At 35.7% G+C, this 22,965-nt stretch overlaps 5 protein-coding genes across 6 annotated transcripts; 2 read left to right on the top strand and 3 right to left on the bottom strand.

The window, feature by feature from the left end:
- Positions 1-3,230: 3,230 nt before the first annotated feature.
- Positions 3,231-5,019, bottom strand: LOC102600218 (basic 7S globulin-like). Its single transcript, XM_006361842.2, has one exon. The coding sequence runs from the start codon at positions 4,524-4,526 to the stop codon at positions 3,231-3,233; it is 1,296 nt and encodes a 431-aa protein (XP_006361904.1). The 5' UTR covers positions 4,527-5,019.
- Positions 5,020-5,109: 90 nt separating this feature from the next.
- LOC102584347 (signal peptidase complex subunit 3B) lies at positions 5,110-8,737 on the bottom strand. The gene is made up of 6 exons (XM_006361802.2): positions 8,524-8,737; positions 8,352-8,399; positions 6,821-6,883; positions 5,970-6,023; positions 5,486-5,572; positions 5,110-5,404 (listed from the first exon to the last, which is right to left on the bottom strand). The coding sequence occupies exons 1-6, from the start codon at positions 8,647-8,649 to the stop codon at positions 5,279-5,281; spliced, it is 504 nt and encodes a 167-aa protein (XP_006361864.1). The 5' UTR covers positions 8,650-8,737; the 3' UTR covers positions 5,110-5,278.
- A 261-nt stretch (positions 8,738-8,998) lies between these two features.
- Positions 8,999-11,642, top strand: LOC102584031 (increased DNA methylation 2). Its single transcript, XM_006361801.2, has 3 exons — positions 8,999-9,084; positions 9,802-11,066; positions 11,301-11,642. The coding sequence occupies exons 2-3, from the start codon at positions 9,836-9,838 to the stop codon at positions 11,537-11,539; spliced, it is 1,470 nt and encodes a 489-aa protein (XP_006361863.1). The 5' UTR covers positions 8,999-9,084; positions 9,802-9,835; the 3' UTR covers positions 11,540-11,642.
- A 236-nt stretch (positions 11,643-11,878) lies between these two features.
- On the bottom strand, positions 11,879-17,166 carry LOC102583683 (cation/calcium exchanger 5). 2 transcript variants are annotated; one of them, XM_015315518.1, is made up of 3 exons: positions 16,143-17,166; positions 12,448-13,044; positions 12,300-12,386 (listed from the first exon to the last, which is right to left on the bottom strand). In XM_015315518.1, the coding sequence occupies exons 1-3, from the start codon at positions 17,043-17,045 to the stop codon at positions 12,384-12,386; spliced, it is 1,503 nt and encodes a 500-aa protein (XP_015171004.1). In that variant the 5' UTR covers positions 17,046-17,166; the 3' UTR covers positions 12,300-12,383. The 2 variants fall into 2 exon arrangements, with proteins under 2 accessions (XP_006361862.1, XP_015171004.1); XM_006361800.2 differs by having other exon boundaries at positions 11,879-13,044.
- A 2,092-nt stretch (positions 17,167-19,258) lies between these two features.
- LOC102583357 (alpha-crystallin domain-containing protein 22.3-like) lies at positions 19,259-22,954 on the top strand. Its single transcript, XM_006361799.2, has 4 exons — positions 19,259-19,512; positions 20,978-21,396; positions 22,072-22,349; positions 22,626-22,954. The coding sequence occupies exons 1-3, from the start codon at positions 19,496-19,498 to the stop codon at positions 22,329-22,331; spliced, it is 696 nt and encodes a 231-aa protein (XP_006361861.1). The 5' UTR covers positions 19,259-19,495; the 3' UTR covers positions 22,332-22,349; positions 22,626-22,954.
- The last annotated feature ends 11 nt before the right edge of the window (positions 22,955-22,965 follow it).

Here is a 22,965-nt window from a genome sequence, read left to right as displayed (position 1 = left end):
AGAAAAACTGATGAAGTTACTTCAAAAATATGGTCCTCCTTTTAGGTTGATGGTTTAAAATAGTTCCTCAAGTATCAATTGAATACTTTTGGTTACCAAGCTAAACGATTGCATATTTACTTACAAGTTAGATATAAGATACCTTTTGTTGGCCTTACAAGAAAAGAAGTTAATTGTCTTTGATAGGAAGGAAAACGTTTTTTCAATTTTCTCATGTTAGATTGGTCAAAATGTTTTGGAAAGTGGATAACAAGTTACTTAAAAATGAAGAAACATGACTTTTCTAAGGAAACAAGCTCCATTAGTGATTGCAAGTTCATTGCCTCCTCCCCACCCACCCGATACCCACAACCTCTACCCCTTGATTATCCCACCCACCAACCTCACTCCCTACCCCATTCTACCCTTGTAGTGTTTTCCTAAAAGAAGTTGAATAGAATGAATGAATGAGGAGATGATGAGCAAGGTTATGTGACTTGTGAGAGTACTCCACTATGTAGAAAAGGGATAGTAATGGATAAAATTAAAGCATCGTGAGGTTCAAATACATAAGAAATTAAATACTCACCAATTAAGCAACAATGGGAATTAAAAGGTTAAGCAATCAAAGTCTCCCACATAGATAAGCTGATTTTTTCACATTTAGTAAGTCATTTCTCATTATTTCAGAAATCGATGAAGTTGGAATGACAACAGGGAAGGACAAGATAGAATTTCCAATTTGCCTATCGAAATTATCCGCCAAATTCACTTATGCATTCAAGTGAGAGATGAAGCTAGAACTAATGTTCTGTCCCACAGATGGCGAAACATTTGGCCTTCTCGTCCTGAAATTTATTTGGACGAAGTGGAGTTTGGTGCCAACTTTATAGAGTCATATGATGAAAGTGATGCACCAAATAGAAATTCCTTCTTAACATAGATGAAAATAATCCTTGGAAATTATATCTTGTCCTTCCCCTGAATATGATTTTTGAAGTTGACACACTCGTTCTTCGCGTGACAGTTGATAATTCTTCTGTTGAACCCATGGTCGAAAAATGGATTGATTTTGCCTTGAACAATAAGATTAAAAACGCCACATCATAGTTTTAAAATGATTCATGAGCGTTTTGACTTGCGCGATATTGCATTTGTAGCTGCTTCATTTGTTGATTTAAAGATCCGGTGTTGTGAGATTTCAAATTATTCTTTTTATGCTCCCTACTATAAGATCCTGCATGAAGGAAAATGATTTCAGGGATCACATTGTTGGGTGCCCGCGAATGGAAGAGCTAAGCATTGAGGATACTGCATTTTCCTCGTTTTTTATTTTCTCGTGTTAGATTGGTCAAAATGTTTTGAAAACTGTTTTTCAAAAGAACTTATTTTCCTCTAAATTTAAAAAAAAAGAAGACTTCCGTACATAAAATACTCTTTCAACCTCACCAACCCCAACTTGGGATCTGACCCATGACTTGGGACTGATGGCGACTCAGGCTGTAACCTCGACTCTAATCTCAAATTGAGATCAGAGACCTAACCTTGAGCCTGAATCTGATCTTGACCCCGAGTTGGGCTCAGGGTCAGATTGAGTTTCAACTTGAGGTTGGGTCCCTTGGGTTGAGGATCAAGTTAATGTCAGGGTCAAGGATCGTGTCTCAAGTCGGGGTGGTGGACAAGGTTAGGGTCGTGTCTCATGTCGGGGTGGGGGACAAGGTTAGGGTCGTGTCTTGGGTCGTTGGTAGGGTCAAGGCGATTTGAAGTTTGAGTTTGTGTTAAATGGTGGGATTCACGGTCCGATATCATAGTATTTATGCTTAACCATTCTAAATAAAAGAGGCAAGCTAAAATTCAAACTATTGATTTAAAGCTAAATTTTAGTAAGTAGTTCAAATTTATACAATAAAATTTGTATATGATTTTGTTTGAATTTATTTATAAAGGGGATATTCGATCCACCCAACACACATCTCTATCCTTTATATAAAAGAAAACTTATTTATCGTAATATATAGAAAAATTCAAAGTTAATGTAATAGTTTAAAATAAATAGTATTCAACACATTTTGGAGCTACATATCATACCTTCCAATTACAACAAACCAAAACACTTACATACTCCTAGAGTATAAAACATTGCACCTTTCAAATTCTAGTTTTGGATGCAAATGAACTTCATTCCCCTAGCAATCATAATGCTACTGTTGATCTTCAAATTGAAACTGATTCTATCGGAACCATGGAACTCTTGGAGAATATACATCAAACTTACAGCTCTACTATTTTGTCCTGCAAGTCAACTTTGAAGAAGTTGAGGAATTCATTGGTCCACCATAGCTTCCATTAAGGGAACAAGGTAGACGACATTTTGTCCAGATTAGGTTCCAAGCTAACACAGACCACTAATCCACTTATCCTACTAACTCCACCAGATGTAGCAAAGAAGAAACTAAAGGCATTTCAAGATGGAGTATCATCTCCTAAAATAGTAGTATGATCTACATGTAATAAGTTAGCTTGTTTTGGTAACCTATCTGTAATCGCAAGTACTAATAGCGATAATGTAATGTTAAGTACGTAACTATGGAGTATAAAATATCTCCCTTTTGTCTAAAAAAAAAAAAGGAGTTACAGATATAAGAGAAGGGTTTTAAGTCCTAAAAGAGTAAGTTGCATATATTAGCACAACGCCGTGATTAAGCGCTTAATTAGATACTAATATACAAGTAATAATTCTTTAGGTTTGATAGTTAAGTAATTATAACCATACTACCTATTGATTAACACAAAAAATAGAACATTATTATCAAATGGAATAGAATAAAATAAATAAATAATATTGAAGTTCTAAAATAACACCCTAAGCTCAATCATAGATTATATGGCGATAGGGTTCAATATTCCCGTTGCATTAATATCTTGTTGTGGTTAATTCTCTGTGTACTGAAAAAGTTACACAAGTTAATTGCTCGATCAAAAAATATTTATAATCGCTAACTAATCTACATATATTATACATGTGTTAAAACTAGCTAGGGAAACAAAAAGGGATATATATTTTTTGTGTGTTTATATATGTGACATAAAATTGAAATCAACAACACTCCTTACTCAAAACTAGTACACTTGCATCTTTAAGACGAAAAAACAAACAAAAGTAACTTAAACTAAAATTATATAGACCTTAAACTATATCACAAGAACATAGATAGAGTCATACTTGAGGAAATTAAACTTTTCTTCAATCTTCACTCCATTTCATTAACGAAAGACGATTTGGAGGTGAAATTGAAGTTAGAACAACTAGTGTTACGTGACAATAACGAAGAGCTCACACCCAATCTTGACCTGACCAAATCGAACTCAACAAAATTATCTTCCAATTGATGCACCCCTATCACAATTGGAGCCTTTGGATTTTGTCCTCCATCAACAAACGCCAAGCATGACACACCTGGTCGTGCTTCAACTACTGAATTTGTTCCAACAATAGTCCATGTAACATTTTTGTTCTGCATCACAAAATCAATGTTTGGAACATTTGTGCTCGAAGAGACATTGGAATTGAAACATAATCCGAATGGTGATATTGGATTCACTTGAGATATCCTAGAGGATTGGTTCGCGAAAAACTGAGTGAAAGTTATGAAAATATTGTGTTCAAGAGCTGTGTAAGGTGCTGTAGTACTAATCATCGCGCCACCAAAGTTTCTAGTCCTTGTTGAGATTAAAGATGAATGGTTCAATGGGACAGGCTTGTTGTTTACGCGAATTGACCTCACTGGGATGAAATATTCGCCTTGTGAACCGATGATTATTGGCGTGTAGGTTAAGTTACCTGTTTGTGTTCCATTTAATCCACTAGTCCCAAAAAAGATTGCACCATTTTTTTGTGTGGAAGAGGGCAAGCACAAGGAGAATTGACGAGGGAATCCGAAATGAGAGGCGAATTGAATTGGGAGAGAGACTGAACCATGAGCTAATCCAGCTACTCCTTGGACATTATTAGGAAAAGGACCTTGTAACAAAGATGAAGGTGAACAAGCAAAAAGGAAGTGGTGAATAGTAACTATAGGACCAAAATTTGAACCAGATTGAGTAATGGATTGAATTGAGAGAGAATCCTGAGCAACTTCGCTGGTTGCAGTTTGGCTAGTTAAAGGGTTTGTTGTTGTAACAGCACAAGTGTTGTTATGGCAACCAGGCCTAGGTGTAGTGGAAAAGCATTTGTTGCACGAATGAGAACCAAAACGAGAACATTGAGTTGAGTGGCAAAAAGGGGCTAAATAGGTTGATGAGAGGTAATTTTTTTCGCAATTTAACCATAAGAACTTGCCATTCAAGTCAATAAGCAATGGGATTGATTGCTGGGGAGTTCTTTTTGTGATGTTGGTTATGTGGAGACCTGTGGCAGAATCCTTAAAAACTGGCAAAGCAAGGCCGCCAGGTTTGAAGGGAGCACTAGTAACTTGTGATTGTGATAGGAATACAAGATTTGAGAGTGCTAAGAAAGTGAGAAGACAGTTAAAGATTGATGATGCCATGTTTAGAGAGACTGATAAGAAAAAGAGAAGCTATTACCTTCTATGGTGATGAACAAACACATATATAGTGTGGGAAGGGTCTGTAGTTTATCTTCAGTTATGGATAGAGACAATATTTGAGCTATTTTGTCATTTTTAATGGATGTCATGCTTGCTTTTGTCTCTCTTTAAATCAATGACGCTAAACAGGGGATCCTGTAAACAAGCTCAGTTTAGCATGTTACAAGACAATTCACTCTGTGAGTTGCTTTACAAGTATTTCCGCAAAACCCGTATAGTGTTGTCACAGTTATTTTGTTTGATCCTTCTCAATGACCTCCAACTGATTCATCATAACCTTATCACATCTTCCCTTCCTTAACAGTAAAAAAGTCTCCTTTTCACTTATTACATTTTCTACTGATGAGACATCCACACAAAACTTCACTATTAGCTATCTCGTTCCACAAGTTTTTTTCAGTTTCAACTTCAAAAACTTCGTTCCAATATTGTTCAAATGCCTACTATAGATCTCCTACCGGGAGAAGAAAGGAAATAATAGTGGTTTTAGTCACACAAAACAATCATAAAAGAGCGGCTGATATCAAAGGTCTAAAGTACCAATATTATAATTTGAGGCCGATAAACAGCAATTCTGACATTATCCGGGACAAAATTATCCTATTCATCTCATCATCTCATTTAAGCACATTTTCCCCTTCCTATCAGTGGAGGCTAAAGTTACAGATAAATTGCACCGAGGAAAAAATTCATCATCTGTATGTCTCTGGCAAGCGGTAACCAGTCATCACAAGTTTGTTCGCGGACATTTTCCCTGTCTTTGGCATAACGTGCCAGTGCAATGTTAGATTAAAAGCTTTACCACGGAGGTTGCTTCCCTACAACAAGGAATAAGGTACTTGTGAAAATCATGAGATGAAGAAGAAAGCAGAATAAAGCAAAATGCTTCAGAAACTAACCTGATCAACAAACCGATACTTGTTTGTGGTGTGAATCAAAAATTTTGCATGTTCCTTGGTGGGAATAATACCATCCCACAAAGATATCTGTTAGTAAAACAATCATGTCAGTAGAAGGAATCAAACCAAACTCTCATCTGGTAGGAAAACAAATTCTCAAGCAGGTGCTAAAAAATTAATGAGTTGACATATCCTTGGAGCTTCTACAGCCAGCTCCTCAAATTAGGAGAAGACAGCCCCACGAGGTTTCACTAAGCATATACTCATACTTACAGGAAAATCCTATCACTGACAACAAAGTACAGGACTGTTAATTTACAAGGAGAAGCAAAGGGTAGATATGTCGATACATACTGCTAAGCCTTACTTTCAGTTGCAATACATTTATCAGACAACGACACGAGCCTCAAATAAGATCTAACTAGTAAATGTAATACAAGGAAGATATTAATTATATGCAGTTCTCAACCAATGGAAGATAGACCTGATTTAGAGAGTTCTTTGGAGTTACATACTCAGCTGCCAAAAATACAAACACCTGCAAATTTTAACATAATTAGAATTGCACAATTGCTACAAGTAACTGTAAAGGTAATCCAACCAACAGAGATCTGACCGATCAACATATCTCTTAAAGAGTTTGAAGTTAAAACTACAAAACTTTGAATTCAAACATCTAGGAAACTTATTCCACGTAGTCTTGTTCTATTTGAACTATTCCAGTCTCTTGTTACACATGTTAGGTGACAGAATTTCAATATATGGTATATTGAAGCTGTAAGACACTCTAAATCCCGTCCTCCAAATTCTCAAGGAAAATAAAAAGGGAGGGAACTAAATACAACCAGCTTTCTCACAAGCACTGCAACAGAAATCATTTCAAGTTCATCTTAATTTTCACTAAAAAGAAAAGGTGAAAGAGGAAATACTGCACCAAGTCATTGGACTTACTGGGCAAACTTCAACCAATTGTACAAGAAGGCATAGATTTAACTATCTGACACTGCTTTATATAGTCACTAATAGCTTGGTAAATTTGTGTATTACATTCTATTTTCCAATTTCCACATCCTGTAATCCAGAGCGTTGACCGTGGCATCAACATCTAATATGACCACCTCTTCTCTCCACTCTAGTGAACTCCAGTGTTTTAGAACAGGGATGAAAAGTATACATATATTATGTCCTAGAGATTAGCTTAATTGAGAATAAGATGTATACACATCGATACATCCACACCTTCATACTTACTCTACATAGAAGAAAATCAGACCCAAGTAATAGGGTTAAAAGAGTGAAATCAAAACTATGGTGCAAATAAAGTAGACAGTAAACCTGCTTCGTATTCCACGTGAACAATGACTGTAAATCTGCCGATATGTTCAAGGTCAAACTGACCTGCATAAAAGGAAAAGTATACATGATATTCTTTCAAAAATTAAGTTCATATATAACCACTTAATCAACGATGGTAACTAGAAATCTTAACACAAGAGCAGCTACCAACTTTATGTAGATCAACAAGATAAAGAAAATAAACTGACACCTTAGGCAATATAATGTGCTAGCATATTATTTGATGATATTTCAATGATTAACAGATCTAAAAAAACATAAGATTGTTTTTTTATGCACATAGATATTCATGAAAATACTAATAGAAGATTGTTTTTTCTCCAGAGTTTTACTCAAAAGTTGCCTGCGGACCTTTCGCTCTAAGAGTAAGCTTAGTTAGCACTCTATTGTTGAAGTTAATATTGGAAACTTACGGGCAATTCTAACATTTAGGATAGACCAAAAAACCAATAGATTATTCTAAGAAATTGGGAATTTGTTAATAGTACTACATATAATAACTTTATCTTTACAATCTGGAACTGCAGATTTAGTTGAATGCCTCAGGGCACTCAAAGAACTCAGAAGAAGAAGAGGATCTCTAAGGAGTTAGCTGACTTAGTTCCTTTTTAATAGTATGACTGTTTTATTTGGTTGTCTTTATCTAATGAATGATGTCCAATTTACTTGTGATTTCATCAAGGAATTCGTTGATTCTTTTTCGCTGCCATATCATTTAATGCACCATCTGTATGGATTATTATATCAAAGTTTCATTCGAAAACCTTTGTTTTTTGTTGGGTTTACACGGTGACCATGTTTGATCCCTGTGAATTTGAGTGGTGAAGAAAGTCATAACTCATAACTTTTATTAGTATTTTCAAGAACAATGTGATATCATGGGGGTTTAGAGAAAACTAGTTCAAACCTTAATTAACAATTCATCATTATTTTTCACAAGTTAGTTTTAAATCAGACTAAAACAATTTACAATTTTCAAATATTGATATATAAATACATACAGAAATATTTATATATAATATAAACACCTAATATTTAGGTTGATACTCATGCCTAACTAGGAGTATCTCCTAAATTGAAATTGAAATTGAAAAAAAGAAAAGAGATAGAGAGGGTATATAATGGAGAGAATACAATTGATAGTACAAAAGAATGTTCATACATATATGCATCAAAACTAGTTATTGAAATTGAACCGTTTAATAGTTATATTACCTCAAAACAGAAAATCTCAAGATTTTTCCATTTTCAAATGAAAAACCAGACAAATTTTACCAAGAATGCACATAGATTCCTGACTCCTCAAAGAATCCAGCAATACCCATATTCAAGAATTTGAAAATAGAAATTATTAGAAAAAAGAAAGGTCAACCCATCATACTTCAACCAGTTTTTTGCCCCGATTCCCAATCTCAGATACCAAATTCAACAAAAATTAATCCGAAACTAAAAACCCAGAAAAACCCTTCATCAAAATCGACAGATACAAAACTTTTGTCAAAGAAAATACCTCATCGTCCCCATCAGGTTTCTTCTGGAACCAATTGATATTCAACACCTGCAGAAAATCAAGCGATCAAACACATGGGTCATTTACAAAATCAACAGATCTAATTACAATCGACAAAGTTAAGAAAAGGAAAACATGAATTCAAGTAGGGTTTTTAAGGAGGTGGGTGTACTTGAACTTCAGTTGTAGGAATCGGAGTATTGAAATTGTCGGAGAAAGAAGCTATTCCACACATAAACGCAAGAATGGTGATTGCCAATGTTAACAAAGCATTAGCTCTGTACCCAAATGAATGCATCTTTACTCCCGATTTTCTTCAATTTTTGGTCTTCTAAGAAAATGGAATATGGGGAAAAGGGGCTTTTAACGCTTAAGAGTTAAGACTCACGCCTGCTCTAGTCAAATCTTCTTTTTACCCTTTTTCTCTCTCTTTTTTTTTTTGGTCTGAAATTTAATGTTTTTACCTATTTCTGCTGAGTTGTCAATTTAATATTTGATAGAACATGTCAATACTCATCTTATATTAGTAGTATTTTATTTACCGTATAAGAAATAACAATTCTTATACATAATAATATTATTAGTATTTACCAATTATATTGCATAACCAAATAAAGGACGCGTGGCACGATGACTGATTTCTGAAAAAACTCCTTGCTTTCTTTGTGGCACTAACAAAAGCAAATAGACATAGCAGTTCAACTTACACTCTGGAGAAGGAGAACTCATTGTGGTGTGTTTTCTACACGTCACTTATTGATTTCTCATTTTCGGGAAAAACATAGAGTTGTACTTTACATTTTGTATAATCTAGTTTAATAATATCCCTAATTTTTTTGTCAATTTTTCTCTGATTTTGGATTTGTACTATCATGTTTTTAGTGTTCTTGCATGTAAGAATCATCAATGAGTTGTTGCATGTGGATTTTGCATAGTAAACCTACACTGTCACTTGCCAATTTGTTGATCTAGTGTTGAAATTGTTCTAAATTGTGCTTAAATCCAGTCTAGTGAAGCAATTTTAAGTTATCTCTGTTCATCTTTTTACTCTGGTGTCAAAACAGATAGGCAGCCTAAACTATATTATTGGAAAATGCAAGTATGCTCTGGTGCATTTACTTAAAAAGGCTCCCCTTTTATGTACAGAATCTAAATTACTAATCCTTTGTGTGTCTTTGTCGTCCTAACCATCAGCTCATTCTTGATTTCAACCTTCCGTTGGCGAATTCTATCTATGGTAATAGGCAGTAAAAACTCCATATAATTGATCTTTTAAGCTCGCTTCAAGCTATAATGACATATCATCAATCTTGGGGTAAACAACCTCTATTGCTTATGTTTACTTTTTTTCACTACTTACTGTCTTCATTTTATATGTTTCAACCGAGTTTTTAACTTAAGGTAAGTCTAGAGTGCAATATTTTAATCTGTTTCATTTCATCTGAAACAGATTAATCACAGAGTTCTTACTCTTTCCATCGAGCATGGACAACAACTTCACGGGATTGGTTCCAACGGATGATCAGTTTTTCCTCCTTTACTTTATCATTGGAACCTACTTTGGACCAGATCTCCTGGTAGAATATCCCAAAAGGTCAGTTTTGCAAAGAAAAGGTCTAGGCCTACCTCCATACAGTTCCAATCAACTAGCTGGTTCATGCCTAAGAACCATAGAAGTAGAAAGGGTTTACTATCATGCACTGAGAAAGGCAGATCGGTCTGTTGTCCTGGCACAACCATGGTTGCACCAGTACTTTCATGGAAAGCTTCCTACTCTTTACCGCAAACAACCAGCAGCTTATCCTCGGTTTTGTGATCTATTTCCTCCCAGCCTGCATCCCCATTTATGCTGTGATGTGTATAATGTTATTGCAAACATTGTGTTCATCAATGACCCTGATACCAGTTATATTGAACCAGATAGTGTTAAGAGGTTCAAGAAGCTCACTGGTCTAGAACATCTGGTCATGGACAAAGATTGCACAAAATCACAAGCCGATGTTGATTACGAAGCTCTAAGTAATGTTCGAAAAACGGAGATGTCCAATCCCGATGATATCCTCCAATATGCTTCATTAGCTGCTAGTACTAGTAGCCTACCATATAAGGAGACGCCTTCATGTACTGAGCCATTTAATGATTTACCACTTGATAATGAACAATTTGACTATATGTCTTTTACTAGTCTTTTGAAGGATGCTTCTGATGAACCATTTAATGGAGTGCCACCTGATAGCAATGGACAATCTGACACTAGACCTTTTAGTAGTCTCTTGAAGAATGCTTGTGATGGGTCATTTAGTAATATGCCACCTCATCCCAATGGACAATTTGAAACTACACTTTGTAGAAGTCTCTTGAAGAATGATGGTGTCGGCCAGTTTGATGATGCACCACCAGATAGCTCTACAAAATCTGATGGTACTCCTTTTAGTAGTCTCTTTAAGGATGTCAGTCCTCTGGCGGAAGAGTCTATGGGTCCATCATCAAAGCACACCAACTCTGAGGACTTAGAGCTTAGTATTGTCTTCCTTCCTTCTCGCCCTTCTGAGGAGGAGCTAAGTAACATTGTTGCTGCTACTAAAAGTGGATTTGCAGTGGCTGGGAGTGCAGCAAAGGGTAAGATAGGACCAGTTCTCGGGCTCTTGGATGTAGGAGAAAGCGAGGACGCTTACTTGTTCCGTGTATCACTCCCTGGAGTAAAGAGAGATGAAAGTAAGTTACAATCATGATATTAAATATTCTTCACGTATGAATTTGCAATAAGTCCCAGTTACTAATTCTTCGACATATTTGATCTGCAAAGTCCTTTTACAATATGGCATCCCTTCAATTGATTCGCATCACTGTTCTGTTGGTTGGTTCTTTTTCTACTTAATTGTACTGCATTCTTCTGATGATTTTGGATTCGATCAGGACTAATTTGTTCAAAATTTATGGTTAACGCAGGAGAATTTATTTGTGAAGTGGAGATTGATGGTAAAGTGTTGATTAAGGGAATGACAACTGGTGATAGGACAGTCCACAAGTACTCTCAAGTATTCGAGATGCAAACTCAAAACCTATGTCCAACAGGAGATTTCACCATCTCTTTCAAGCTGCCAGGCCCAGTTGACCCTCAAGAATTTTCTGGTATTTTTGGCACTGATGGAATTCTCGAGGGAATCGTATTGAAAGCAGAAACATAATCTCAATAGAATAGGGTAAAAATTAGTGTCTTGTTAATTGGGTAGTTAGGACCTGTACAAATTGCAACCTAGCTTATGTCTATGATAGTAGTAATTTGGTGTGAATGCAACCATTTAAACTGTTCAATTACAAGTAATTTCGATTTCTCCTTAACATTTTTGTAAGAGCAGAATCAAAAGAGATGAAAATGGATTTCCCTACGCTCAAAATAACGAAATCTGCTAATGTAACAAGCGCTCACAAAGGACCTATCGATCCGTCTGACTGAATTTGAATGAAAGATTATTTTTCATTCAAATTCAGTATCCAACAATGAGAAAGCTTTTAAGAATATGATATGATTCGAGTAATTCTGCATAAATACGAAGTTAAGCATTTTACTCTAAAATTCTGTTCAATTTCACAAGAAAAAAAGTAGTGGCTTACATGAAACTTCTTGTTGACCAGAAATTTTCTATACAACTAGGGGATTATGCTTTCCAACTCACTTTACTCACTCCACAATGAACTCAAAAAAATGAACTATTTTGTTCTTGAATGGAAGCCAATAGGATCTCTAACTGGTTAGTGAATGAAGGCTATCAACATAACCATTTCGCACTTCTAGTAACTGCCACCTACTTCATCTTCAAGAGTTTAGCAGCCCCCACATGGTTCCAGACCAGTGATGGATGAATCAACTGTTATTGCTCAACGTCTTATATGTGGCGACTTTTCAACACTTCTGCCTCTCCAAAACTCAGGCAGAGAACGTGGCAATGATCAGGCTTATTACCATGAAAACAACATAGAGTCCTACTAGGCAAAATCCCCAGAATCTTGGCACCCGGAACCTATTCCAAGTCACTAAAAGCAAAGATCCCATCAAGCTCAATAGCAAGAAAACAAAAGCAACCACGATACTCACATGGAGATGAAGCTCATAAGCTTCTGGATATACATTTGCTGTCTGCATAACCAAAGCAGTTCCAAGCCCAAAAAGCATGTTAAACATTGGCCCAGCAAAACATCCAGCCATGGCCATCGCCGGCTGGCCAGCCTTTGCAACAGCAACATCTGCAACAAGATCACCGACTGAGTTTCCCCATGCAAGCACCGTTAAACCAAGAAAGGCAGCAGGCAGTTTCAGGAGCTCTCCTAGAACTGCAAGACAGTTGAGAAGTTCCCCAGCAACTGTGGAGATCCAAAATACACTCATCACAAATGCTATAACAACTGCAGGCATTTGCTCAGTTTTAGGGGACTCCTTTTCAACAATGAAATGTAGAATAGCCAAAGAACAAGTAGCACAGAGTACGATGAACCAAAGAGGCAAATGGGTGTCTGAGAGTAGGAAAGAGATTGGATGATTTAATGGCACGAAAGATTTGCAGGAAAACAGAAGTAGGAGGGGGCAGAGAGCAATGTTGGCAGATAAATAGAATCTACTCCATTCAGAAGGTGCAGTCCGTGGTATAGTGAGCCTAAGGAGCATCGAGACAGGAAGTTTCCAGATAACTGAGACCTGTCAATAAAGAAAAATTAAAATGTCAAAATGAAAATATTAAAATAGCTACAGAATACAAACTGAGATGCTGTGAACACCATCAAAATACATAAAATTAAAAAATGGATTTTGAGTGTGCCAGATGGATTCTTCATGAATGATCTAGTCAACAACATGGATTGCAAAAAGAAGCAGAAGCAACTGGCTTCGATAAGAACTTTTCTTTAAAAATATAGCTGAAATACAGAAGTTAACATAGATAACCAAGCAAAATGCAAGATACATCTGAACCAATGGAGAAAAGAATCTCCTTGACTAGAACTGACCATGAGAAACAACTAGCTAGAACCCAGATGATCAAATATCTCATATCTGTACCTAAAATAGGCGTGCTTGCAGATAAATTGGTCAGTATGCAGGGGATCTCAAGAAGCACCTAAAAGACTTCAAAAGCACGCAATACTAGAGTTCCATGGTGTAAGTAGAAAGCTGAGAATATATTCTCACATAAAACACACTCACTTATCAAAAGATAGTTGGTAAGTAGGATATTACATTTATCAATTTAGAGTTTAGAGCAATGAGAAATGTTATGGTCATCATAATTTTTATGGCTTAATATAAAAATAACTTCCAGCAAGAGTGCAATCCAACTTCTTAGGCATGCTCATCTGTTTGTCAGTTGCTTGCCCCTTATTCATTTCTTTCCTTGCACTCGAAAAGCATGGACATGCAGTTTATTCCAGATTTTGACATCCATCTATGTAGTGGCCAGTGTCACTTTGGGGACTGCACCATTTAAGGCGTACTCAGGCTACATTATTGTTATGAAGAGCTCCCTCGTAATCCCCCTTTCCCAATGATTGTATAGAGATTTAATTCCCTTTTTGTAATAAATTCCCCTTGCTTCTCTACTTTTCTCTCAATGAAGTTCTCCACTTTTATTACTAGATTTCCCCATCCCTCGTTAAATGCATTTTCTGGAATAATAATTACTGATCTACTCCCTTCAGTGGGATAACAGATATAAATTGACGATACTTATTGAACTTCAGGGAGCAATAAATATATGTCGAAATGTCTCTGCATCTCCGTGATTTGAAGTTCTCCCCCCTGCTTTCAGAAGCCTCCTTTAATCTTTTGCATAACCAAAGCAAAGCTCCCTGCTCAATATCATATGCCTGATAGACATCATGGTACTCTCCACCCACTCAAACCATACCTCTGAAGCAGATATTGATTCTGGTAGATCATAAGATTCCGTCTGAAATATAACCTGTTCACAATGTTCTAAATGCTACCTGAAAGAAAAGGCAAGAAAAGGAAGAGATTCCAATGGCAGAGAACCACCAGAGAAGGGGCTCTAGACACCCAGAAGGGATCTCTAGAAGCCACCTAGGGAAAAGTGCTTGGGAGCATTTTTGTTATTTGATGTTATCTGTTACAGAGTCTTTGAGTTTTGTACTAAAAGGATATTTAAGCACTAGATGCCCAACTATTCACAGCATATGTTGTTGTATGCATCAACAAGAGAAATCACTTTCCATATATTCTGAAATTACTAAATAGGGAAAGATTTAGACCCCAAAATCCTCCAACTTACCATTCAAGTATCTAGGACTCCCTCCGTTCCCTTTTACTTGTCCAATATACCAAAAGTAAATTTTCCCTTTTACTTGTCCACTTAGGCAAAAGCAAGAGAGAATCAATTATTTTTTTCCATTTTTACTCTCATCATTAAGTAACCGTTAGCCAAACTAATTGAAGTATTACTAGCCAATTTAAATTTTCAAAGTACCATTTATAAGGATAATTTAGTTAAATAAACACTTAATTAATGATTTCTTAAAGGGAATGCAGAATGCAAAATGGACAAGTAACAGGGAACGGAAGGAGTAAAAATTTGCTTGTCTGCATGAATAGTGGAAGTTCGAGAAACACATAAGGAAGGAAAATCATCTATACATGTCATCATAAGATGCAGGATAAGACTAACCAGAATGTTGGATGATTATTTCTAGTCAACGACGAATAGCTCTGCCTTAACCCTATCTCCATCATGACTCTATTCAGTTATCTTACTTAATCGGCGGTTACATCCTGGCATGGTACACTCCAAGATTGAAGAAATAATACAGAACTGAAGCCAAAGCTGGTTTTGTCGCAAAATTCAACACTAACACTCAAATATTATTTAGATAATTTCCCTAGTTCCAAAATTTGCAACCACCTGCTACAGTCATTGCTGAGTTTCCCCACTTAATCATTCTGAACCTTGAAAAAGCTGCCATTCTCAGATGGTTTGCTTTTGAGGGTGCTAGAAGCACCTAGTCAGTTAGCTTTGCACCATTGTTTGTCAAGACCATTATGGTCAACACAACCGACGTTCAGCATTGTTAATTCCCAAAGAGAATACTTCTAGGAGAAGATATAACTTATGGCACAGAATGTGGGGCCAGTTTTCAGCAATCATCCGCACTGTGTATCAGATGTGCTTCAAAATTCTAGAGGGCAGCATATACCACGAAGTTTGTGAAGTAACATAAATCAACATAAAGTACTGTTTTTTTTCTTATTGCTATGTAATAGGATGTATTGTTTATGTGATTATGTCATGTTGATAATACAAGACTCTAACTCACCAAACATTTCCTCTGTCAAGACTTTGGAGCTAGTACAAGGTTGCAGTTTGATCTTGATAATTCAAAGGGGTTACAAATATTTCACAGCAATGCACAACAGAATCAAATAGTTCCTACACAGGAGGAATGACAACAAACCTAGTAGCCCTTTATCTCTTGCATCAATTTCTCATTTTATTCTTTTGTCTTTTTGGTCCATCACATGTTCAATCTTGTTCTCCTTAAAGAATTTCATACCAATTGGTTTGTTGATAATTAGAGCACAACAGGCATACAGACAAGGTCACAAACCACAAAACTAAGAAATTCTAACCCCCTAACTTGGTTACAAGATGCTGAATAAATCATCCATCAAATGTCTATACAATTGCCAGCTAAGATGAATAATTCACTGAACTTGCATTTCCATATGTGTGTTTAATTTAATGAAGAAAAAGAGAAAACCAAGAACTATAGGCAAGATTTAGGACATACCTTTCTAAAAAGGTGCGATGAACCTGTAGTATGCCTCTTTACATCTTCTAAAGTTCCCATAACTTTGCCTTTTTCAGAATCCAACTCAACAATCCCTATATGAACTTCATCACTTCTAACCAAACCCACCTCACCTCCAAACTTACCCCCCTTCTCTTTGGCACCACCCATCCCCAAGTCCATCCAAAATACAAATCCAACAAAGAAGAGATAAAACGCAACAAACCCAATAGCTTGCCAGAGGAAAATCTCAGAACTTAAGTAGACATAAAAAAGAAACAAAGCAGCAGTCAAATAAAACATCACATCCCTCACAAATGGAGCAGGATCAACAGCAAAAGGTGCCGCGTAAATCGCCACGAACCCAACAACAAAAGCAGAGACAAAAGTCCCTGCTGAAAGAATCGCGCCAAACCCAGTCCTGGCTTGACCTCCCCTAACTGCAGCCACAGATGCAAAAACATCAGGCGCACCATTACCTAAAGCCAAAAGGGTCACTGCACCCATAGAAGGCGACAGCTTAAGATGCGTAGAAAGCTTAGTAACCACAACAGAAAAGTAATCTTGGGCAGTCTTGATAAGGATGTAGAACTGTAGAAATACACAGAGGGCGAAAAATGGGATGGAAAGAGATGGGTTTTCTTGGAAGAGACAATAGTGCAAGGAAAAGTAGTTAAAGATTCCATTGGAGTCAGTGAAATTGCTGGTCGAACACACAAAATGGTCGGATTTTTCTTCAAAAATGGTGGCATTCAAAAGAAACCTGTGGGGAATTAGTGGAGATTTGTGAATTGGATTTGGGGAATATTGGGGAAGTGGAAGGACGATGAAGAAGAAGAGGATAGTGATGATGAGAATCAGTGAGATTACAGTGGTGTTGAAGCATGAGAAATTGAAGGCCATGCCATTCCAGAATATTGAAGTTGAAGATCGCGCTTTTTCAAGACTTGCCTTTTTTTTGTGTACCTTTTAAACGCGTTTTCTTGTGTTTACAATAATGGAGTATAATTTCTCTGCCCTGTGGGATCACTAGATCCGTTTAGAGATTAAATTAAAATACTGCAAGCTAAGATTAAAAAATAATACAGTTAAATTTATGAGGTCAAGAATACGTATTTTAATTTAATTTTTAAAAAATATTTACTAGCAATTCGAATATTAATAGATAACATGCAAAATAAATGAAATAGTCAAGATTTTATATATTCATTGAATACGTATCTTAGAACTCAGATTTTAACTCCGAAGGAGTTCTTAGATCAGTATGTTAGACAAAAGCTTAAGTAAAGTAAAGATTAGCTAGATGTTCTAAAAAGGGGTACATTAGTGGTATGGTACCTTACTAATGTGTGAAGTAAATAAATTATTTGTAAGTTATAATTTTAAGGCGTTAGTCAATGGAAAAGCTCTAATTAAGACTTGAAGTATAAAAGTTAATATAATGTCCATATGAATTTATCTGCGCACTTGACTCTTCTATTATTTTATTTATTTCTCATTGCTTTTTCATCTATGTCATCGAGTTAAAAATAATAATTGATTCTTTAACTTGTTTCCTCTTTCTTTCTCGAGGATGCCCTTGCAAAGATTTGATTATCTTACCTTTATGTTCACTCCGTGAATGTTATGTGCGTTTATATGATTTTCCTCATACAATATGAAAATAAATTATATTTTTATTTGTCGCAATTTATGTGAAGGTGTTTAGAATATGATGATTTGAACACTTAACTCGAACTATGAATATATGTGTATAAGTACTTCAAACAATTTTAAATAACATTTATATATTTAAAATCTATACAATAAGTAAGTGAACAAATTAAAATACTCTTAACCTTTGAGAAAACAATAATCAAAGATTATTATTATTTTATTTCCTCCTCGTAGGCTCCTCAACTTTATTCTCTTTGTTAACTCAAACTTATGACCTCGAGATTGGAGATAAAAGGTATTGACCACTTGATCACAAGGGCGGATCCACGTGGGTTTTAGGGGGTTCACTCAAACCCCCTCGGCAAAAAATTACACTATATATATAAGGTAATTTTCTGTAATTATGTGGATATATATATTTTGAACCCTCTCAAAGACATTGAGAAACAAATAGCCTAGTGGCAGGTTTCCTGGAAAGTAAGCTTCACGTCAAGGGTTCAAATCCTTGCATTAACATTTTATTTTTTTCTTTTCCAGTTTCAGTTTTTTTTTAAAGTTTCAGTTCCGTTTTTCACATTTTTTTTTTAGTTTTTTATTTTATAAAACATGCTAAAAGTGTGATTTTAAATCCAAAAAAATCAAGGGTCCACCACTAAAACTATATACTACTAGTTCCTTGAAATTTTGTTTTGTTGGCTTATATACACGTTTATACTTTTATTTTTCGAACTTCCTGAATGAAAATTCTGAATCCGTCACTGCTTGATCAATGTAATATTTTCACATAAATTTAAGAAGGAAATTGCGTATAATTAACTTCATTCCCCAAACTTAGGTAGATAAGGAAAAAATGTTAAGTTTATACTAATAAATATATGTTATCTTTATCAACAAAGATATTTTTATCCACCAAAACTTAAATGAATGACAAAAACTTATTATTAAAAAAAACCCTTAAGAAATCATTATTTTTCCTTGTGAATGGTTGAAATGTACCTATTCTATTATCAGGTTATACATTTAAAAAATAAATAAGTTTCAGAAATATTAAGGAGCTTTGCTTCAAAAGATCTTAATTAATTAAGAAATCACATAGAGAGTATTAAAAGTTAAAATTGTGTCGGGAAATGTATTTATGTGTTGAAGTCTCAAGAATTTAAAAGTTGATCCAAGCTAATATTTGAGAACTTGAAAAGGTTTGAAGGTAAGAATTTCAAATTACTATCTAATAAGCTTTTGAAAATACATGCAAGATATTTTCAAAATTTGAATAAAAAATTATCGAATTAGAATTTAAATTAATGTATGATTAAATGTCTGCCTATATATTAGATCTTATACAAAAAAGCAAAACATCCTTATTATCTAGTTACATTTTTTTCAAATTGTTTGATAGATTCTATTAGAAAAATATTGCATTCATTAATTTTGTATATACTCCACCAAACCACACAGAACAAAGTCAGCAAGGGCTTTCAACGCTCTATAAATACAGAATCCCTAAAACATAAAGTACAGAAGAACTCTTGAGGAAAAGAAATTCAAATAAATTTCCATCTTTGGGTATTTGCCGCTCGCTAAATTTTTACCAGATATCCCTAGGTCTCCATCAGAGTTGGACCCTTGTCTGCATCTGGGTATCGCCGGAATCTACCTCACAGTTGAATTTCTCAAATTTTTTCTTCAACAACTTTCTGATGGAATCTCCTTGGAGGTATCAGTAGTCTACCTTTTTCATTCATATCTTACATAGCTGTTTAGTTTAGATTTCATTTTACACAATATGGTGAGATAGAAACCCTAAAATATAGCATACACCTAAGGAAGATGTTGATTTTCATATTTTTTTGAGTGCTTTTGGGCACTTTCGTAATGCTGAAAGTAAACATTTTTCTGGTCAAAATCTTTTAAATGCAGTTACCCAGTTGTTTGTGCAGAGCTAATTTTTAGTAAGTTCAGTTAAGGGTATGCTGGAAAGATAAAATCTTGTCAATAGTTGTGTGCTATTAAGGTGTATAGAAGAGTTTTCACTTTTCTTGAGACAATATTTCATTTGTGAAAACTGTTGAAGAATGTATGGCTGATTCATTGTTTGTTGGTCCTTTTTTTTGGGGTTTGTTCTGTGTATTTTGCTGCTCTGGGAAAGGGTACTCCCATATCATGGTTTTAGAGCCAGAAGCATCTTAATCATTATTCCCAATGTTGAGTGCCCATCTTATTTAGTCTACGCTCTAGATGTCCAGTCTTGGGTGTGCGGGGTGTTGAGTCCCACATCGGCTCTCTTAGGGATTGGAGGTCGATGAGCTAGCTTTTGGGGTTGAGTGAGACCATAGGTTTGTAACATGTACCAAAATGAATTGTCTTTTTGCCTAGAACTAATTGATCACAGTGAAATTGCCTAGGACGGAAGGTACATTTTCTTAATCCTACATGGAGCTGGAATGAAAAGATGCATTTTGTTTAATAGAACAAGATCTGACATTGGATAGTGCATTAGACATTTACTACATATAAAATCTAACAAGGTCTAATTAAAAAATAATAGTAACAATATACTTTTAATAATTTTAACATACACAAACTTGTCATTGATAAGGGAAGAAAGACCATGTGAAAAAATAATAACTGAAAACCAGTCAAACCATGAGCCTAAACTAGTGCTTATGGCGAATCTTTGTCCTCGTGGCATGACCTCGAAGGGAGTAATTACCTCACTTGGACTATCAGGTGGGAACCACCCAAGCAGCACACCAAGGTGAACTACAGCAGGTATAAGCTTGAAAAGCAATGGTGTAGACCTGCCAAAAGATTTGTCATAATTCAGCTAGAAAAACAGAACTAAGGACAGACTGTGAATAGAAAATGAGTTATTCTTCATATGCAATCATGGAGATGCTTCCATTTAAGAGGGTACTTCTATTTTGATCTCTCTATCTCTTGCCTGCACGTGCTTCCACTGGCACACAAAACGAAATGAAACTTTTTCTTAAATCGTAAAGAAACCATTTTGTACTTTTGCATCATATGAACTGTATTTGCTTACTCCAGTGAGGCTCTTATTTTATTGGTTTTAGGTCCTATGGAGAGCGAACTTTTTATATGTCAAGTTAGGAGTATTTTTTTTATTCTAGCGATTATCATTATAGAAACTAATGTTGCATTTTTCATGTGCATTTCAGAGCTTCTCAGACTTCTTTGCCGAATCATGGTGAAAATAATGGTTCAACTCCGCTGCATCCTGAACCACTTAATGTGGCCCCCATAAGTTGTGTTCCATATACTGGCCCTCCTCTACCATACAGTTATCATACTTCAGCGTCACCAGACATTAATACTGGTTCAGTCCCAGTTGAAGCTGATTCCAAGCATATCAGCTCTCAGCAGCATGCTGGGGGTCAGCCTGCAATGATTTTTTTCACTGCTTGTCCAGCCAGAGAGGAGTGGGATAATCTCATAAATTATGCTAATGGTGGGGTTGCACTGACTGGATCTGCTTTATTGGGAAAGGTTGGACCACTTATTGGATCAGTTGATATTGCTGAATCCGAGGATGACTATGTATTTCGTGTTTCACTCCCCGGTGTCGCAAGGGATGAAAGTAAGTTCTACATATGAGTAAGATTTTCTTAAGTAGAAAATTATCTTTTTATAACTCTGAGGAATCATTTGGTGTGAGGTATAAGGTATAATAATTCTAGGATAAAATGTAGGATTATTTTATCCCATGCTTGGTTTGAGGTATCAGGTAGTCCTTGGATTATTTATTCCACCATTTTTGTCATAGTGATGGGATAAGTTACCCCATATACTACACGGTGGGATAACTTGCTGATAAATATGCTGCATACTCCACCTTACTCGGATAAAATTTGTGGTTTACTTTTTCTCAATATGTCCCTTCATTTCATACTGAAACTTGAATATGAAATCAATGCATGAAGAATGAGTGATATCCAAAAAACCAGGAGGTTTAGACGTAAAGACCTCATCTCCAATAAATGCTTGCTTTTTTAGCTTAATGTGGATGTGTTATATTTTAAGTGTGGAACTTTATTATCTCACATCAATAAATCCTTGGTTTTTTTAATGCATGTTTTTGTTTATAACATTGGGCTGCTCTTGTTTTGATTCCACAGAAGGGCTTTCTATGTTTCCTCTAACTGATTGTAGTCCATCATTTAATCTGTTCTTTTTATGTGGTCAATGAATTTCAAACTGCATCCATATGAATCCAATTGATGATTAAGAGATCTTCCCGTTCATGTGGTTACAGGAGTGTTTCGCTGTGATGTTGGACCTAATGGGGCAATCGTCATAAAAGGAGTGAGCGAGACTGGAGAGAACATGGTTCGCAGGGACAACATGGTTTTTAAGATGCAAACTCAAAACCTATGTCCACCGGGAGAATTTTCTGTTTCATTCCAGCTACCAGGTCCAATTGATCATCAAAACTTGAATTGTGTTTTTGGATCTGACGGGATTTTTGAAGGAGTTGTGAAAAAAAGGACAACAGGTCCTTTAAGGGGTATTTAGATCAGAATATTCAGCTTGGTAAGTACCTCTTCAGTTCAAAGTACTTAGTGTGGAATTGCATGTAATAGTTGTACCTATGCCCTTCCCCACTTTCTTATGCTAACCATATTGGCCATTATAGCACAACTGATTATGTCATTTAATCATATTGCTTCTTGATCTATGAACAATCATTCTGCTTAGTTTTGGACTATGAATGAGCTTTGTATTGTTTTGATTTTTGTACGTTGAAATAATTATCATTCATAGTCACCATTAAAGAAATGTGTAACTTATTCTCTTTTTTGCTTGTAGATGGTAGGAGAGAGGCCAAATTTGAGAAGACTAGGAGCAATGCTGCTGTTGATTTCAGGACCTCTGTGCAGCTTTAGGCCTTATTTTGCATCATACTTTAGTTCTTTTGTGTGTATGTCTTTTTGTTCTTTCCATTGTTAAGACTTGCTAAGGGCATAGCTTACCAAACTGGGCTACTTTTACAGAATGGAAAGTTTGGGTCCACGTCTCTGAAATCGGCTTATCCACGCGATTTCACCTTTGTCTCAGCACTCTACCCCCATTGCCTGTCTAAACTAAAGGATTTTGTTTTGTATTTGAAGACCAAGTATTTGGTCCTTGCTGTTTAATTTGTTTGCCA

This window comes from Solanum tuberosum, unplaced genomic scaffold (assembly GCF_000226075.1).
Source record: "Solanum tuberosum cultivar DM 1-3 516 R44 unplaced genomic scaffold, SolTub_3.0 scf00363, whole genome shotgun sequence".
Lineage (NCBI taxonomy): Eukaryota > Viridiplantae > Streptophyta > Magnoliopsida > Solanales > Solanaceae > Solanum > Solanum tuberosum.
The sequence above is the reverse complement of the archived record's forward strand: the minus strand, read 5'-3'. Positions and strand labels throughout refer to the sequence as shown.